General features: G+C 36.7%; 2 protein-coding genes across 3 annotated transcripts; both read right to left on the minus strand.

Moving 5' to 3' along the window:
• Positions 1-453: 453 nt before the first annotated feature.
• Positions 454-9,164, minus strand: LOC123864718 (zinc metalloproteinase nas-13-like). The gene is made up of 6 exons (XM_045905340.1): positions 9,023-9,164; positions 7,729-7,896; positions 5,473-5,579; positions 4,128-4,335; positions 2,015-2,151; positions 454-680 (listed from the first exon to the last, which is right to left on the minus strand). Exons 1-6 carry the CDS (start codon positions 9,162-9,164, stop codon positions 591-593), a joined length of 852 nt encoding a protein of 283 aa, XP_045761296.1. The 3' UTR covers positions 454-590.
• Positions 9,165-10,838: 1,674 nt separating this feature from the next.
• Positions 10,839-16,623, minus strand: LOC123864533 (zinc metalloproteinase nas-4-like). Of its 2 annotated transcripts, none has more exons than XM_045905031.1 (6): positions 16,290-16,623; positions 15,404-15,568; positions 14,241-14,347; positions 12,673-12,901; positions 11,607-11,743; positions 10,839-11,149 (listed from the first exon to the last, which is right to left on the minus strand). In XM_045905031.1, the coding sequence occupies exons 1-6, from the start codon at positions 16,384-16,386 to the stop codon at positions 11,048-11,050; spliced, it is 837 nt and encodes a 278-aa protein (XP_045760987.1). In that variant the 5' UTR covers positions 16,387-16,623; the 3' UTR covers positions 10,839-11,047. The 2 variants fall into 2 exon arrangements, with proteins under 2 accessions (XP_045760987.1, XP_045760986.1); XM_045905030.1 differs by having other exon boundaries at positions 15,404-15,583; positions 16,290-16,620.
• Positions 16,624-18,157: the final 1,534 nt, after the last annotated feature.

Below are 18,157 nucleotides of genomic sequence, written 5' to 3' on the forward strand. Positions count from 1 at the left end.
TTCTACAAATTTTCGATTAGTCTGTCAGCGATTGGCACTAGGTCTCGAATATCCCCAGTGTGAATCACTCGTGGGCAGCGCGCGGTCAACGCAAGGCAAGCATGCGAGGACTGCTTGCGAGCGAGGCGATCCGCTGACGCTACGGAGTTGATTAAGTGAGCGTATGTCCGTACAAGTCCATATAAAGAATACTAACCGCTCGAGGCGAGACGGTGCAGGTCGGGCGCCGGATGGCTCTAATAAGCTATGAGCTTTATACTTTAAAGCGTAAAATAATAGTCGTAAAATTAAAAGCCATTATAAGTATATCCGACGCAACAATTGACTTATTAACTTTACCATGCGAGCGAAACCGCGGGCAACACTTATCTAATAAATTGTAGCAGGAGCAATAAAATGTAAAACACTGAAACATGCTGCAATATTTTATTGCTAAGTACTTAACAACAGTACTAGTACCTAATTACGTAGATTATGTTATGAAAATTTTTATTGCTTAGAAATTAGAATTCACTCGCACACACAGGTGTTCCGTGTTATATATAGTTGGCCTTATTTTCTCTCATGATTCTGTCACTTATTATATTATATTATAGATACCATACACAATTATACATTCTGTTAAGTTTTATAATATCGCCTTTGGATAAGTGTATCCTCTGTCCAATCGTAACATTTTCCTGTAAACAACAGTTTAATATTAACTTATAATCTGACCCAACCCGGCTTCGCCTGGGAAGAATTTCTGAAAAATCGTTTTCAAGTGGAAGTTGTTATAGCAACATTGACTCAAGTCGCTAAGTGGATGGATTTAGAGATTTGGAGGATAATAATAATAGGTATTTGGTGGTAGTCGGTTCCGACTACTATCACTAACAGCTATTATAATATTATTTATTATAGTAAAAATATAATTGTTGAAATCAGTTTACATTATTGAATATTGCACAAGTAAAGAATAAAAATTCGGAAACCTTTAATTTTTGGTTACATCACAAAAAAAATTTAAATGTGATCATAAACAAATATTTCAATTTTTAAAGTAAGATAACTGCACCAAGTGGCGTATCATTAAAAAGGCTTTACCTGCACATTCTAAAACAGTTTTTTAATTATTTTTATGCATAATAGTTTTTGATTTAAAGTGCAAAATGTCAAAGAATACCCGAGTAGCTCGGTGCGTGAGTCTGACTCGCATTTGGCCGGTTTTGTTTAATAATTTAAAAAAAATACTTGCATATTATAAAATACAAGTTTCAATTGTTGACTCACAAACTCAAAAGTATAAATTATTACAAAAAAAACATCGTACTGATTACTGAAATAGCTTGGTTTGACACGTCGACGATTTTTTAAAGTGTTTTAAGCCAAATAAATTTATCTTTATCTTATCTTTACAGTGCCGACACAACCTTTAAAGTGCCGATTTTAAGAGCATCCGCCCTGCTTACTTAATTCGTAACTTTATCGTGAACTGTAGCTTTAGTTTTAAGTTACGTAATTATTTTTCACCACTATATCGTACAAAAACAATTTCGACCATCAAAAGGAGTATATTGTACCTACTTTGAATAAATGATTTTGACTTTTGATCGTTCCGTTACAGTTTTATCATTGAATAGATTTTCATCGTCTTATAATATTACCTACCTAATAGGCAGGTTAAATATATAAAGGTTAAATATATAGGTGACTGATCTATCAACGCACAGTTCCAACTATTGGACGAGTCGGGCTGAAAGGCATGCAGATTATTATGACGTAGACATCGGTTAAGAAAGGATTTTAGAAAATACAATCCCTACGGGGTAAAATAGGGATTTTAAAATTGGTGTACCTAGTCTACGCAGACGAAGTCGCAGGCATAAGCTAGTCTACTAATTTGACTTCTTTCTGCGTCATTCCCTCAATTCGAGGATCATGGCTCCCCTTAGGTGCAATCTTTGCTACGATATTCCTCCATTAGTGCTAATTATTATTAGACTAATTAATTCGAAATTGCGAATATTCTTACCTGAAGAGGAATTATTGTTCTTTTGCCATTTTTGCTAAAGTAGTATTCTCCATAGTGCATTATGCTATTATAATCGTATGGCACACCAAAGGTCGTTACAATCTCCTTTGGATATTTAAGAAAATTATGCTCCTGGTCTGTTAAAAAATGAAAATAAAAGCATTTATATAAATCCATACTATTCCATACTTAAAATGTAAGTCCAAAAGCGAAAGTGTGTCTGTCTGTCAGCTAGCTTTTCACGGCTCATCCGTTCAACTGATTTTAAAGAAAAGTACCTACAGAATTAGCTTGGGACGGACATACCTACTATCGGAAAATCAAATATGTCCTAAGGGAACCCTAAATAAGGAATGTGGGTACCGTGAAAGCTTTTTTGGGCTCTATTATTATCTACTCGTAGGTACTCCTACCTACTTATTACTTAAAAATGCTGGACGATTTTATTAAATACCTATATTTTGAAAATGATGTGAAGAAATATTAATTTATCTTAAAAAAATATTTAAAAGGAAAACTCGACTTACCTACTGAATGACTGATTGATCTATCAACCCAAAACTCTAACTATTGAACGGATCGGACTGGAGCTATTATGACGTAGACGTCATCCGCTAAGAAAGATTTTTTTCAAATTCAACCCCTAATAGGGTGCAAAATAGGCGTAAATAGGAAGCGTATAGACTACTGGTCCATGCCCACAAAAATTATGGGTCATATGAACCACCAGGTGACGTATATAGGACGATATAAGAGCATAAAATAATACGATTCAGCACTATGCCGTCACTTGTAAGCTGTCCAACAGAGTGCTGGTGAGAATTCAAAAGTGCAGGTAGAGTGAGTACATTTTGGTCATATATACGGCATACGTGTACGGCATTTTTACCATCGATAGATCCATGAAAAATAGTAAGAAAGCGCGCAGTGCCGTAAAAAAATGGTGAGCCACAAAGTCGGTAAATTTTTTGATTTTCTGACAATTTCCAGGGTAAATTTGGTCATTTCATTCTGTACGGCATTAGTTTCATACCGTTTCAATACAGCCTCTAATCCATTATTCCGCAACGCCGTACAAAAATCATGCGACAGGGGGAAAAAATCGAGGGTTGCAACTCCCTCTCTTTCCGTGTTCCGGGGGGCGATTTGAAAAAGTACGGCTTTGGTTCCAAAACATTATTTAGCACTTAAAAGTACTATTAAAAATAATGCCGTATAAAAATTATTGTTCATTTGAATGTATATCAATAATTATCTTAATTTCATGATATACTTGATTTTTAAAGCTGTAAAATCATTTGACTCTATACGGCAACTTTTTTTTTAACATGATATTGTAAAATACTATTGTTATATAGTATTGCCGTTCAAAAGAAACTGTTCTAAAAAAATTTATAGAGAAATACAAAAACTGAAATTTTTCAAATTATTGCAAAAGTTTAAATATTCATAGATTAATAAAATATAGCAATTTTCTACACTTTTCCCTTGTTTTAAATAGTATTAAAATAAATAAATTAGGAAAAAATTATGCCGTACATTTTAATGCAGACCATATCTTTTAGGCTGATGAAAATGACGCTACCATTTTAAGGGTGTAGTACTTTTTGGCCATCTGATACTGTACGGCATTAACATATTTTTGAACAGAGCAATTGATAATATGAAAACATCATTATGACGTCTAACTGAAGTGAAAGGGTGTGTATATAATATCCAAAAACCCTGCAAACCTTTGGACCAACGAAAATGTACGGCATGTAAAAAAATATTATCTATGCATAAAATACTTTCAAAATAAATTAATTTTATGTTGTTTCAAATCACCCGCGGACCACGGAAAGAGAGGGGGTTGCAACCCTCTTGTTGCAAACCCTTTGTTTTTCATAAAAAGTATCTTCTCCATCTTTAATTTTGCAAAAAATCACGTCGATCTGTTTGCTCCGTTGCGACGTACCTATCTAATTGAAGAACAAACCAACAAACAAACGCTTTCCCATTTACGAATAAGTAAGTAAGTAACTAGGTATTGTATGATGATGATATTATTGTAATATACTTAATGATGATATGAGTAGTGAAGCAGTGATACGAGTATAAATTAATTACCTACTTTTTTCTACATTTTCCAGAAAAATCTTGACGTAGTCATCTCTATCATACGAGTTCTGCATATGATAAAAACCGATGGTATGCAGTAATTCGTGCATGATAATGCCATGCTGGAAACAGTTGTTCCCGAGATTCAGTGTCTGCTTTGTGCATCCTTCAACTGGTTTGACCCTGTAGCCCACGCACGAAGAGCAGCCTGACCTTACTCTCTAATAAAAAAATAAAGGGAGGACAGTTAGGTAGGTACCAAATCATGATGAGTAGAAAAGATTTTTAAATAAATAGTGACCAGTAACCTATTTACTTGGCAATTAGGACAATACAATAGTTGCATTATATGTAGAATCATTAAAAGTTCATGCCTACATATTGTAGGTATATATAGGTTAGTACTAGTCCTGTTGGTAGGAATTCTGATACAAGGAATACCTTTTGACCGACGCGCGACGGTTTTTTGGTTATATAGCGCTTCGGTCTTAGCTAGAATAAGGCACTTCGCGCAATAGATGGCCACGTTTACTGCCAGTCATGGTCCTGGACGCAATCTTAGTCGCAGAAAGTTCCGGTCAAGCTGCGGGCACGGCTGGTCGAGAGCCAGCCGTCGAGCTGTTGCACTGGTTCTGAGTGAATGCGGTATGGCATGGACCAGATCGCATGCGCGATCGCAAAACCAGTGAGCGGGATAGCAAACTATACGTGATTATTTCAATTTTGGCATTTAGATTTCAATATTTGTCTTTCGTAGTTTGGTCGCAACGATCAGTCGTGCCGGCCCAGTCATGTTTTGTTTTTCACTTTTGAAAATGTCGCCATACAGCCACCATATTGAATTTTTTTAAATAAATTAACCATGTTCTTTACTCAGGATGACATGTAAGGATCTTAACGATACCCCATACATCCAAATCTGTATGATACCGACTTAGAAGTTATGGAGGAATAAAGAAACTCGCATATACTTACATAGCTTCATGAACCTTGAAAACATTACTCTCCTATTTTTGGGCAGTCGTGTAAGGCGCCATACTCCACGGGCGACGGAATCGCAACGAATCCGACCAACTATCGTCGGCGATAGTATCGCCACAACACAACTGACAACACAATATCTACTCATGTGTTGAGTTGTATCGAATGTAACGGCACGAGAGACTATATTATCGCCGCGATTCTATCGTCCGTGGAGAGGGCGCTAACTTTTAAATAAAAAGTTTCTTTTTACATTTACCTATTTAAGTAGGTACCTACTTAATTAATTTATTTTCACCAAAGATAAATTATATCCACGTCTTGGATAATTTACCTACCTATTTAGTTAAGTTATTATAAAAGTTAACTGCCAATACCTGAATGATTACAGCGTGCTCGTTATTCTGTTGTGGACGAAATTTGACGCAGGATATGCTAGATATTTCGTTCATTGCTTCCTCAATCATTTTCACTTGTTTCTCATCTGACAATAATAATTATATCTATTAAACTGTGTTAATAAAAGTAAGTAACTATAGTAGGTACTTAAAATATTATTATATAAGTATAACAGGCTTGGATAAACGCCCGACGCGACGCGACGACAGTACCTAATGCGATTGATTATCAGGGGGCACGGCAGTGCCCCCGCCAAGACGAGCCAAACGGCGGCCGGGGCGCTACGTACCTTTTTCTCGAAGTGTTTCGCCGTATTTTCGACCCGTCATAACTTCGGTCTGGATGACGCTAGAAAGCTGAAATTTTCAGTATAAGGTGTCCTCAGCAAATCAGGGGGCACGGCAGTGCCCCCGCCAAGACGAGCCAAACGGCGGCCGGGGCGCTACGTACCTTTTTCTCGAAGTGTTTCGCCGTATTTTCGACCCGTCATAACTTCGGTCTGGATGACGCTAGAAAGCTGAAATTTTCAGTATAAGGTGTCCTCAGCAAATTTACCAAATATACTAAGTATCAAATATCTAGCTTTTATGGTTACAGATTTATTGATACCTAAAATACGCCGTTTTCGTCCCTCACTGATGATCATCACAATTCATAGTCTGTAATTCTAGGGTACTTCCAGAAGTCCTAGAAGGCTGAAATTTGGTATGTAGACTAGAAATTGCATACAAACTACAGGAAAATTGAGAAATTGGAATTTCCCCCCCTCTACGCCTCTTATGAGAAAAGCAAATCTGTACATTCTGTCGCTAGAATGCTGATATTTTCAGGATAAGATGTCCTTGGCAGATTTATTAAACGCATTGATTATCGATTGTCTAGCTTTTATAGTTTCAGATTTATTGACAGTCAAAACTTCTAGTCTGTAATTCTAGGGTACTTCCCGAAGTCCTAGAAGACTGAAATTTGGTATGTAGACTAGAAATTGCATACAAACTACAGGAAAATTAAGAAATTGGAAATTTCACCCCTCTACGCCTTTGTATGGGGGAAGCAAATCTGTAAATTCTATCGCTAGAATGCTGATATTTTCAGGATAAGATGTCCTTGGCAGATTCATTAAGCGCACTGAGTATCAATTGTCCAGCTTTTATAGTTTCAGATTTATCGACATTCAAAACCTCTAGTCACAAATTCTAGGGTACTTTCTGAAGTCCTAGAAGACTGAAATTTGGCATTAAGTAGGAATTTCAAGAATTATGAACAACAGATAAATTAAGAAATCGGGTCCCCCTTCATCCTCTTGTATATGAGATGCATATCTGTAAAATCTGTTGCTCGAATTCTAAAGTTTTCAGGATAAGATGTCCGTGGCAGATTTATCAAACGTACCAAGTATCTGTGTTTCCTGAAGTCCTAAAAGACTGAAATTTGTTATATATGCTTCAAAATTGAGTTGCAAGATTCCACCCGAACAAACATAATATTTACATACGAGTACATCGCAAGTTGAATAAAAGCTTATAAAAAAAGAGGTAACGATAGAGAGTGGGCCATGAAAATGATGTACCTACAAAAAAATAGATCCAAAAAAATCTAGGGCACCTGCCAAAAAGAAATGAAATCCCACCAAAAACATTTCATGTAAAAAGGTAGCCAAGACTCACAAGTTCATAATGTCATTTCAGATAAAAAATCCACGAACTGTAAACGGCCAAGCCGTCCTTTTTTTACCAAGATGTAGGGTTTGTAGAATCAGAGCTTGTAAGTAGAGTGATTTGTTATTTATTGTTATAAATGTGATACAGTCAAGAACATTTAAGAGCTATATTACTTTGTACTTCGGATAGGTCCCATGGCCAGCACAAATCTAAGCTCAGCTAGGGGCTTGGCTCTATTAGAGATCTCATAACTTTTTAACAGTGAAAACATTATGAACTTGTGAGTCTTGGCTACCTTTTTACATGAAATGTTTTTGGTGGGATATTCATTATCAGTGAAGGTTAACATCGTGAGGAAACCAAGCATGCCTGCGAGTGCTTCATAATGTTCTCAAAGGTGTGTGAACTGTGAAGTTGCCAATCCGCACTTAGCCAGCGTAGTAGACTATGGCCAAACCCACCTCATTCTGACAGCAGAGCCATGCTCAGTAGTGAGCCGGCAATGAGTTGATCATGATGATGATAATGACCGATGTATAAAAACAAATAACATATTAATTAAATGATACTAACTGAAATGATCTTCTGTAATATGATACACAACAGTCGCGTTAGGCCACCTGAAAGTGACGTCTCTGATACCATTGCGTCTAATACTGCCAAACATAATAGCATCCATTTGATCAGTGGTGAGGATCATATCCCCTTCAAAGTATGTTCCTTGCTCCGCTTTCGAATTGTCTAAATATATCAATAGAAGACAATATATTAAATATGTTAAACAATATATAGGGTGTATTAGATCGCTAGCAAAAACTTAGTGCTATTATTATACTTAATACAATACTGATAATTATTATTTGCGTTATACTTCTAGTATATTAGTGATTACGTATTTTTCAAACCCACAATGTATAGCGTGCAAAACTAAGGGTCAAGCCCCCGCCTACGACTCGATATTGACCCCGCGGCACCTAATAAGCGACGTTCGTTGACCTCTAGAGTCAGTAAGATTTATGTGTAACTAATTTTTGTACTACTGTATTTAAAAAAAACTCTGTAGTAGCTATATAAGTTTGTACGTTTTTACGGTCCCGTACCTCAATAGGAAAAACGGAACCCTTATAGGATCACTTTGTTGTCTGTCTGTCTGTCTGCCCGTCGTGTCTGTCAAGAAACCTATAGGGTACTTCCCGTTGACCTAGAATCATAAATTTGGCAGGTAGGTAGTGTAGAGGCATGCAGCCTCTTTTAAAACTGGCAGCTGTGAAGAAAACAACATACTTTGCAGCTGTCACTTAGAGAACACAATTTGGATACGGAACGATTCAAAATATCCTGCTGGTCTGGACGAACTCCGGGCAGCGAATTCACTTCAGATCATCAAGACCGAAACACCTTGGTCTAGCATCAAGCTCCGGCCCTCGTTTTTCTACCACAGTTTCAAATTGTAACCAAGGCACATATTGTAAATAATAATTACTCATATAATACAAAGTGTAAATATGTAAGCAGCATTTCATTTATCAGTAACATTCGCTGCTACAGTAGGTCTTATAGCACAAGTATGAAAACTGCTAAATAATTAAAATGTTTCAATTTTCAAAGTAAGATAACTATGTACCAAGTGGGGTTTCATATGAAAGGGCTTTACCTGTACATTCTAAAACAGATTTTTATTTATTTTTATGTATAATAGTTTTTGATTTATCGTGCAAAATGTTGGAAAAAATACCCGAGTACGGAACCCTCAGTGCACGAGTCTGACTTGCACTTGGCCGGTTTTTTGACAATGAACTGATATTACAGAATAAAATTGGATAAAGTTTTTAAAAATCAAGAAACAATAATTAATTTTGTAACTCACTATATATAGGGCTTTCAAGTTCTTTTGAAATAGAAGCGGCATTAGCAAGATATGCCCAAATCATCACTAAAAAAACACTTGGTCCTGGCATATTGTTACCTGTAAAAATGTACTGGCTAGTTAGATCTTGAACACAAGCCATTTTATATACATATGTATAGGTACTTAAACTTTTGAAGCACATAGCTGAAAATACTCCTCACTCATTAAAAACCTAACAGGTATGATTTATGGACCATATAAATAGCAGGCACATACCAATTATTATTGTACCTACCAATGCAATGATAACCCTAACCTAATTAGATAAGGCAGAGGTATGTAAGTAAATTAATTTTTGCATCCGTTTTATTGGTAAGATACCTTCATAACTACATGTTCGAGTATTTCCATATATTCGATAATGTAGTAATGATAATCTTCATTATTTATTTATTGCACACCTTCAGTCGCTAACCCGCCGCGCCGCGCCGCCCGCCCGCGCTGTTTTCGCCTCCCAACTTCAGTAAAGTGGTTATCTATTCATGGATCACAGGTTAACTGATTTTATTCTTCTTCTAACTCTTGTTAATCGCAACATCGATCGATCTTGGGCCATAAGGCTCAAGATCGATCGATGTTGCGATCGACTCTTAGAAGGACCTTATGGCTAGTTCCTATAATCACTTTGCTAGTCTGCTATAGATCATCATTAGATACACATCTTGATGCGTATGACCCTAAATATGTAGGTATAACTTACCTAGATAACATGGAGCATGAAGCATGTTTTTAGGGTTCCATACCTCAAAAGGAAAAAGGAACCCTTATAGGATCACTTTGTTGTCTGTTTGTCTATCCCTCAGTCGTGTCTGTCAAGAAAACCTATAGGGTACTAACACGTTGACCTAGAATCATGAAATTTGACAGGTAGCTAGGTGGTATAGCACAAGTAAAAAAAAAAATTCGAAAACCGTGAATTTGTGGTTACATCCCAAAAAAACTTAAAATGTGTTCATGAACAAATAATGTTTTCGTAAGATAACTATACGGATACCAACTGGGGTATCATATGAAAGGGTTTTACCTGATAATTTAGATTTTTGAAGATTTTTGTTTAGGTATTTTATGCCTACTTAATAGTTTTTGATTTATCGTGCAAAATGTCGAATAAAATACCCGAGTAGGTACAGCACCCTCGGTGCGCGAGTTTGACTCGCACTTGGCTGGTTTTTAAACATATAAAACGTCAGAGTTGACGAAAGTTACGCTAATTAGCCATAGCTACGATTTCAATCAATTTACACCTGAAAACTCCTGAAGATTCCCTCGCAAAGGTACGGTCATCCTGGCGCTAAAATTGACTAAATCATGCCCTTCTTTATACGTTAATTGTAGCATGTATTACTAATAACAAATAAATAAGGCATTCAATAGAAGTTATTTCATTTTATTTTTATTTTTTATTTTTATAAAAAATATTAGCCATGTCAAATGACTAATATTCCCCTTTCCTCTCCAACTAAGCGTCAGGCTTGTGCTAGGAGTAGGTACCTACGACAATAGTGCAACGGGCGGGGTTTGAACCGTCGACCTTTCGGTTTTCAGTCCACTCCTTTACCGGTTGAGCTATTGAGGCTTCAAGTTACCCAATAAGTAAGAAAATAAATGACTATTTGGACTTACATAATTAATTTATAGGTCTTAAAGTAGCAGCCGGGATTACTTCATAAAAGATATCTTATTATCGAAACACCTATAGACCTAGGTATTTATTGCCTACTCAATTATTTTTATTTATTTGTCAATATAAATTAAATTAGGTACAACAGGAAGAATAAAATAATGTAAGTTGTAACAAACGTTTTATTGCAAATGAAAACATAGATAAGTAATTAGGTATTTTATGTAAGTTACGAGATTGCGTTATCAAACTTTTTATTCGTTGTGGCATATTATATTACATCGCGTCCATAATTTCTTCTCATAATACTTATATAGGCATATTTATGTCTGTCACTTTATATGAATAAAATTATGTTTAATTTAACTTATTGATTCCGCTCCGACTTCATAACAATACATTTTGTTGAGTTTAAGAATGTCTTTTTCAGATAATCCCTTTCTCTGCCCCACTTCCACATTCTCCTGTAAAAAAAAAAACAATACTTAATATATTCGAAATTAGCCCTTAACTGCGATCTCACCTGTTGGTAAATGATGGGAAATATGCCTAAATGTAGGTAAGTCTAAGATAGAAGCGAACCAACTTGGTAGGAGTATAGCAGTTTTATTATAAACCCATGCCCCTATCCCATGTCGGTTTAACTACACGGCATCATACCGGAACGCCAAATAGATTGGCGGCACGGCTTCGCCGTAGCCCGTAAGGGTACTACTATGTAGCCATTCAGACATCCGGTCAGACGTATCAGACCAGACTAGAGACAATTTAAAAATCATAAATTCCAAATAGGAAGTCTTCTATGACTCGGATTAAATTTCGGATTCAAGTTATTAACTATGACTACTACTTAATAGATACCTCCTATGTTGCTTAAAAGTGTTTAATCACAGGCGTTATATTATATTGATTTCAACTTACCTGAAGAGGGATTATGGTTTTGTTGCCGTTTTTGGTAAAAGCCACAGATGAATAGTGCATGACGCTTCCATAATCATATGGAATACCGAAGTCCGTAACTGTGTCGACTGTATATTTCTTAAAATTATATTCTACACCTGTTAATAAAATAACAATTAAACGTATGTGACAGACAGACAGACACTTAAGGTTTTTTTACGCACCGCATCCGATCCGAATCCGAGAATTCTCAATACCATAGCCGTAGGTAGCTATACCTAGCTATTTACTTACTTACTATAATTAATTTTCCAGGTTAGCCCTCTTCCATCTTAGACTACATTATCACTTCCCACCAGGTGAGATTGCAGTCGAGGGCTAACTTGTATATCTTAATAACAAAAAAAAAATGGGGGTTGAGCACTAGATCCGAATTTTGTTTCACAGCTTCGGAAAACGGAATTCGGATTTAGTGCACAATCTCTCATACAATAATAATACCTAACCCAATAGATAGGTGCTGCGGATATTTCGGATAGAATTCTCGGATTCAGATCGGGCGCACTGCGTACAGAGTCTACGTTTTGAAAAGTGTTCCGTTTACTTGAGTTCACTAGGAAAGGATTTTTTACCTACATCCAAGAGTATAATATAAGCTGCTAGATTATTCAACAACTTGTCGCCATAGTAATTTTCTATATCAAGCTTAGGTGCCTACGTTTAGGTTTATATATCTGATTGACCTCGTGGTCTCAACCGATAGACAAATGACAACCATTGCTGAAATAAACTTCCGTCCCCTGAATGGGGTCTTCCAACGCTGCCTTTGTTTGCTGCGGGGTTGTCATTTAAATACCTAAGCTATGTAGATAAGTATTATCATATTCACATCTCGGCCAAGAAGCTGCTGCTGTTCCAGGCGGCAATCAGAGGACGGGAACCATAAAATGAGGGCGATCACAATAGGTCGGCAACGGTCAATGTGACACAGGGTCTGGAAGAGCCCTGCACAGCCTCCAATGACCAAGAAGAAGAAAATTTTTAGGGATTTGGGGATCCGTAGTTTTATAGATGGACTTATTCTTACCTGACAGTATATTCTCCCAAACAATCTTGACAAAGTCATCTCTATCGTAGGTGCTTTGCATATGGAAGAATCCGAGGGTGTGCAGCATTTCATGCACAACGGTGCCATGTCTGAAGCAGCCCTTGGCGAGGTTCAGCACCTGGCGAACTTCTTCCTCGCCTTCTTCCTGGTCTTCTTTATCTTCTTTGGTAATAAGACCGACGTTCGAAAAGCAACCGTTTTCCGAACCCTATAATATTTTTTTACTTAAAGTTTACGTATTACCTATATTTTACGGATCTAATAGGAACATAAAGTTCCTAATATTCCTATAAGTACATGGGGTGGCAGGTTAGTACCTAGTGGGTTCGGTTTCCAGGTCCTCTTAAAAAGTACCTAGGTATGTATGTGCATAATCCACAGAAATCCAAATAATATCTATGGCATAATCACTTCCCATATTATAAATGCAAAAGTGTGTTTATCTGTTGGTTTATTGGTTTGTGGGTGTGCCATTCAACCATGGCGTAACAAAGCAACGTATCGCTGTGAATTTTTTGCATGGATATAGTGAAAGACCTCGAGAGTGATATCTAGGCTACTTTAATCCCAAAAATCAAAGAGTTCCCACGGGATTTTAATAACCTAAATCCACGCGGACGAAGTCGCGAGCATCAGCTAGTTATAATATGTACCCCATGGCAGTACCTATAGGTACAGGGAGTTAACATGGACAAAGTCCGCGGCTACTTACCTTGTTTAAAAATTAACCTAGACAAACTTCGACGAGAAATGAGAGATATTGAGAATTGCGAACAGATTAAGTTAGGTAGTAGTACATACCTAATAATAATAATTAATTAATGCCAAATTATAAATAAATGCATGAATTAAAGTTATACCTACGTAGGAAAGTTGTTAGGTCACTTTCGTAAATTCTGGCGCAGGATATCGCCCTACTCTCAAAACTAGTTTGAAATTAAAAGTTTTTGATTTTACCCAATCAAAAAGTATTTTAAAGCTTTCACAGTGAATTTTAAAGTGATCCTACCTATACCAATTTGCTTTCGCAATAATTATTACCAGATGGGTATTTAGATATGCGGATTACGTCACTGCATTTGCCACTTATAGAAGAGTAAGTTTCTCAGCTCTCCACTACTTAAACAAATTTCATTGGCAAATCGCAATGCCAATACGACATCGTGCCAGTGCGAATCACTATTCTTTTGTTGTTATTTAACAAGTGTAAATTAAAAATTTATAACATCCCCGACAAGTGAAGGTTACAGTAACTAGAAAAGAGCTGATAACTTTCAAATGGCTGAAACGATTATAGCTAAGAACACTCTCGATCAAGCCACCTTTCAAACAAAAAAACTAAATTAAAATCGGTTCATTAGTTTAGGAGCTACGATGCTACAGACAGATACACAGATACACATGTCAAACCTATAACACCCCTCTTTTTGGGTCGGGGGTTAAAAAGGTTTTCCGCTTTTAGCCTACGGGCTTTCTGATGTCATGCTTCCACCGAAAGCTATTTATCCAATTTTATTTGTGATTAAAAATGATAGAAAAACCATTACCTGAATGATAACAGCGTGTTCATCTTCTTTTCGGGGTCGAAATTTGATGCAGGACTTATTGGCAATATCGGCCATTCCTTCTTCAATCATCTTCACTTGCGTCGCGTCTAACGATCATAATGAATAATATTATTTACTCATAACTACTTACTTAACATTCATGCTATATTCACTCATTTATATGATTAAAAAGAGTAAAGGTGACAATGCCCCGCCTTGAGTTACGCCGCCTTGTGTGCGAGTACCTATGTAGATGTTACGGGCAACGTGATTAACTGGGCATTATTAATAAGGACCGGTCATTATTAATAGTGCCCGGACTTATCAAATTGCCCGTAACATAGATACCAGCATCCACTAAACAAAAGCATCTAACAGTTGCCGCGGGGACAGCTTCCTTTAACTGCTTCCAGTTTAGTGGTACAGGGTACAATTATAAGTCCAATGAGTAATAATTATCTAAATATGTAAGTATCCTATGTAGCGTAGTCTATCTCCCCCTAATATTATGGTAATTGGTAAGTAACGAAGTAGACTTATGAAAGCGCGTTAACCTGGGAAGGGTATACCTACCACCTTAGGAATTCTGTGGTACCTATCTACCATCGGTATTCTAATGAACCAGCAACTTTAATCAGTGTAAAAGGTAACTAACGCCTTATAAGTAAGTACCTACCGAAATGCTAAATCTCGTGGTACGCACGGTTTTTCTACTACTTAGCTACCGTCACTTCCCAAGTCTCATCAAACTTCCTCGAGGCATCCTCCCCTCTATCAACATCCAATCGAACTCGAAAGTTCCCATGTATAGCAAAGGCCAGCCCACAACAATGTGGTCAAAATTGGATTGTTACATGCTATCACAGATCAATAATCTTACATTATAGATAAAATAAGTGTAAATTAAAAATTTATAACACCCCCGACAAGTGAAGGTTACAGTAACTAGAAAAGAGCTGATAACTTTCAAACGGCTGAACCGATTTTCTTGGATTATAGCTAAAAACACTCTCGATCAAGCCACCTTTCAAACAAAAAAAAAACTAAATTAAAATCGGTTCATTAGTTCGGAGCTACGATGCCACAGACAGATACAAACGTCAAACTTATAACACACCTCTTTGTGGGTCGGGGGTTAAAAATGAATGATTATAGGTACTAACTAAAGTCATCTTCCACAATATGATACACGACAGTCCTGTTAGGCCATCTCTTTGTTGTGTCTTTGATTCCATTGCGTTCAATACTAGCGTTCTGAGACTCAATAGCTTCCTTTTGAGCTGAAGTAAGTAGAATGTCGCCTTCAAAGTGTTCTCCTAGCTCTGCGTCTACACTAGAAACCTCTAAATAGAAAACACGGTTTATTTATTAGCGGAAAGTGAATATTCAAAGGAAATTAAGGTAATATTTGATACCCCTTTTAAAATACTTAGGTATTTTTTATTAATTTATTTCCCTTTCCGGTATCTACAAGAAGGTTTAGGAAGGTAATTAGTAAGTAGATACTTGTCAAAAATATACTTATAAAAAGAAAAGTCCTGACTCACGCATCAACGCCCAGTCCAAACCTTTGGACCCAGAAGGCTGAAATTTTGCACAGGTTCACTAAGGAATAAGGTGGGGATTAACAGAATATTTTTAGCTCTTCTCATTTAAAAGAAGCAAAAGGTTTTTTCTCATGAGAACATTCGATTAAGGCCCAGACACCCGCCCGCCCAAAACCAATTCCTGGCAAGGGGCGATAGGATTGCCGATTACTGCACTTGTAAGACCGTGTAAACTGCAGGACCCTCTACTACCGTTTTGATATAGAGATTAAGTATACTCGTAGGTAATAATATTTTCGTGTTCCCCTCAGATATTTTTATAAATTAAAAGCATGCAAGTGATTATGCACAATCGCATTATTTGGACAGCCAAATAGGTAGGTATACTCTCTGTGGGTATACCTACCAAATACAATGTGCTGCTTATGAAAAATTTAGTGACAAAATCTAGTAGAACTAGTGAGGTGAGGGGATAAGCAAAAAAGAAAGTCTATGTAATTACCATAATCATCGGTGAATGGCCCCTCAATTTCTGCAACAGGAGCAGCATTCACAAAAATTGCTACAACTAATACTATTATAGAAGCACTTAGTATCATTGCGTTGCCTAGTTAAACTTATAATGAAAGATAATACCTATGTGTATGTAAATAGGTAGGCACAGTGCCAAACTCTTCAGACTTCTAACTGAAGGATGCATGAATGCGGCTCAGTTAAATAGAGATACAGGGACATAGGTAATATAATATCGATCACCTAATTAGATAACTATAATCTAAGCCCATGCTGATGAAATTACTTAGTTTCGCAATAAGTAGTGTTATCTAGAAGTGATCATGTAAGAAGCCTGTGGCGCTAACAAAGGGATGTTGCGATTATGTACATTCCTTAGTAGTGCGCCTACTGATAAAAACTATAAGGGTCAATGACAATGATAATAGACAATATAATGCGTCCTAACTAACAATGGAATCGCCATATTTGCTCTATCTGTGAACTGTCATTTGAAAAAATACGGTTGGCATAAAAATGGCAAGGCAAGTATTTTGCATACAAAACTTTTTTGTACATTGTTGTTTAAATTATGACATTATTTAAGGTTTCATATTGTATAAAAACTCACAGCACGACTAACCAGGGACGATTGGCAGAAAAATTTAAATCACGTGAAGCGAATCGAAAATAAATACCGGCAAAAGGAGGTTTGAAAGTGAGGGTGAAAACTTTAATTTTACTTTAAATACCTACTGGTAATAAAAGTTAACACCTTTTTTTTTCTTTGTGGTGATGATGAAGATGATGATGATTACTCTAAGAATGATGCAGATATCAGTGGAATTGAAGAGCTACATTCGTATTAAATCATTTTTATTCGAGATTTATTTATTTAATTTATTATTTTTTGTAAATAATTTTATTGCTAACCCTGCCTAGTCGGATCATATTGAGAACTCTATACGCCACAACATGGCGGCCCTGATTTCCCTTTCTTAGTATGTATGCGTTATATCAAACTTACGTTCTGTTCTTTCCTTTATTCCAAAATAATGTTGCGTTTATTTTAAACTGGTTAACCTACTTAAGAAAAAATAGAAGTCATATTGGTTGTTTATTAATCGTAACCAGAAACAAAGAGATCCTAATTTATCCTTAATTCACATGCGAAATTAATAATCAACCTATCTGTAATCTATCGATAATTTACTTAGCGACTATTACACATATTTAGAAAAGATTTTGATAATATACGACAACGTTGCTAACTTATCGATAGATTACCGATAGGATTGATAATTAATTATTATTAAGTATTTGTATATTCTATACTCTCACGCCCGTGTACAAAATAAATAAATATAAAACGGCCGGGAGTCAGGGCGACAGGTTGAGAAATCGGTGGACTATCCTAGCCGAGTCTGGCAGCACCGCTTTTTGCACTCTGACTGCGAGCGAACTGCTATGGAACCCCAATCGCCTCAGATGGTGAGCGAGGCTGACTGGGATCAACCAATTCACAGATACTATGACGATTGCAATGGTTTCAGTGGACTCCACATGCCACATGTAGGTAATCTCGTGAGCCAAATTGTGCGTGCGTTTTTTCTCCGTCTCAGCTCTGACGAGGTTCTCGTGATTATTGTTATTAATTTCGGCTATCAGTGTTTATAGCATACGCATCAGAAGGTGCGTATGCGCATGCCCTGTGCGACAGGGTTGCGGCGCGGTTGTGACACGATTTACATGTGAATACAGAAACTTGTTGTTTGGAATCCAGTGCGGCTGCAGTCTAAAACCGCCTAAGTGTGGTTTGTTTTCAGTTCGGGACAGCTTCTGGTTGGTCCATCGTGTGCCAAATAAAACTACATACAA

The sequence above is a fragment of the Maniola jurtina genome, chromosome 4, assembly GCF_905333055.1.
Source record: "Maniola jurtina chromosome 4, ilManJurt1.1, whole genome shotgun sequence".
Taxonomy (NCBI): Eukaryota; Metazoa; Arthropoda; class Insecta; order Lepidoptera; family Nymphalidae; genus Maniola; species Maniola jurtina.